General features: G+C 47.2%; 1 protein-coding gene across 1 annotated transcript in view; it reads left to right on the forward strand.

The window, feature by feature from the left end:
• Window positions 1-2131, forward strand: part of Xrcc6 (X-ray repair cross complementing 6) — a 25206-nt gene that overhangs the window by 9530 nt on the left and 13545 nt on the right. Inside the window, exon 5 of the mRNA XM_004642577.2 lies at window positions 192-473. Coding sequence (XP_004642634.1) covers window positions 192-473 — 282 coding nt within the window. The remainder of the gene's footprint in view (window positions 1-191; window positions 474-2131) is intronic.

The following is a 2131-nucleotide window of genomic DNA, read 5'->3' on the forward strand; positions in this document are numbered from 1 at the left end:
GGAGCATGGTCCTGTCCCTTCTAGGAGCATGGTCTCCTGCACTGAGGCCCTTGCTGGAATGTGGACCTTACTGTGCATGTTCAACTGCTGTGCAGTGAAAAGAGACCCTAGTCCTTCTGTTTGCGTAGGGCGAAGGTGGCCACTGCTGACACTCAGATGTTTTGTGTGCATTCCGCTCTGCTTCTGACCAGGTGCTAAACGAGTGCTCGAGCTTGACCGGTTTAAGGGGCAGACAGGACAAAACCATTTCCGAGACCTGATTGGCCACGGGTCTGACTACTCGCTGAGTGAAGTGCTGTGGGTCTGTGCCAACCTCTTTAGTGATGTGCAGGTCAAGATGAGTCATAAGAGGATCATGCTGTTCACCAATGATGACGACCCCCACGGCGGTGACAGTGCCAAGGCCAGCCGGGCCAGGACCAAGGCCAGTGATCTCCGTGACACGGGTGGGCATTTGCTTGTTCTCATAATTGGTCCTTAACTTTATTGCTCTGTTTTTTTTTTTGAGGATTGAGCCAGGAAGTGCTGAGGTACATTCCTAGCCCTTTTACTTTTATTTTTTAAACCTTTAAGGTAAGGCCCTTCTTTTCTTTGATTTTGCGGTACTGGGGATTGAACTCAGGACCCTGCGTTTTGCCAGGCAAGCACTTACTCTACTGAGCTATGTCTCCAGCTCAAGATAAGGTCTTGCTAAATTGCCCAGCTGGCCCCAAAGTTATGATCCTCTTGGGCCTGCCTCCTGAGTAGCTGGGATTACAGGCGCATACCACAACTTTCAACTTTTGTTACTTTTCTTTTTAGCTGTTGTCAAACATTTGCTTTTCACCATCCGGAGTAAAATGAAAGCATAAAGTATAAAAGGGCTGTGGACATGGTTCAGTGTGAAGGCTTGGGTTCAAGAATAAAGTGAATGGGCTGGGGAGATAGCTCAGTGGTCTCAGTGCCTGCCTGGCAAGTGCAGGGTGCCAGGTTCGATCCCTGTACTGCATGCCATGCTAGCTCTGGGTCCCTTGGCGTGCCAGCACTAAGTGTTGCACACCTGTAACCCTAGTGCTGGGGAGGCTGAGACAGGAGGATCACTACGAGTCTGAACTGCACAGAAAGACCCTGTTTGTTCAGGGCCTTGAACTCACCATGTGGTCTTTATCAGTTGGCCTCCAACACCACAGTGATCCTCCTGCCTCAGCCTCCTGAGCCAGGAAGTGCTGAGCTACATTCCTAGCCCTTGTACTTATTTTTTAAAAAATTATTTTAATTATCAAAATAATTAAAAAAAACAAATAAATAAGTAAAGTGAAGCCATGGGAAGACACCCATATAACATGAACAGCAAAACTGGGCTTGAGTGGTCTTGCCATACTGTCTAGAAGGTTCTACTAGAGCAATCTAGTCTGACATGCTACCAGGAGAGTATTTGAATAAGTTTTCTAAAGTCATAATACCTGATATATTTAGCCACTTTTTAATTTTATTTTGTAATAGGGTCATGCTGGCATTGCACTCTGAGCAGTCCTCCTGCCTTAGTCTCTCAAGGCCTGGATTATAGGCATGTGTCATTTGATCCCCGGTAGCAAAAAAAGAAATACAGGCATGTGTCACCATGCCTGGCTTAGTCACCTTAAGTCCTGAAAATGTTAATGACCAATTTAGTTTTAGAGAGAGCTTTTGAAATAAAATTGGAGGAGCCAGGCATAGTGGTGTATACCTGTAACCGCAGCATCTGGGAGACTAAGGTTCGTGGATCGCCATGAGTTTGGAGCCAACCTGTGCTACATGGTGAGTTCAAGACTGCTTAACACAACTCCGAAACACTAATAAAATCAAATTTGAGGGCTGATGAGGTAGCTCAGCTGACTTAAGTACCTGCTTAGGCAACTGCAGGGACTGGTACCACATGCCGTGCTGGCCCCAGGTACCAAGCCAGCCACTCAGACAGGGCATGATGGTACATGCCTATAATCCCAGGGCTGGAGAGACTGAAAACAGAAGAGTAACTGACTCTGAGCTGTGTAGTGAAACCCTGTACGAAGAAGTGCATTAAAAAAAAAAGATGGGGCCAGGGGGATGGCTCAGTAGAGTAAGCACTTCCCTGGCAAGTGCAAGGGCCTAAGTTCAATCCCCAGTTCTGCCG

This window comes from Octodon degus, unplaced genomic scaffold (genome assembly GCF_000260255.1).
Source record: "Octodon degus isolate 3935 unplaced genomic scaffold, OctDeg1.0 scaffold00156, whole genome shotgun sequence".
NCBI classification, from domain to species: Eukaryota; Metazoa; Chordata; class Mammalia; order Rodentia; family Octodontidae; genus Octodon; species Octodon degus.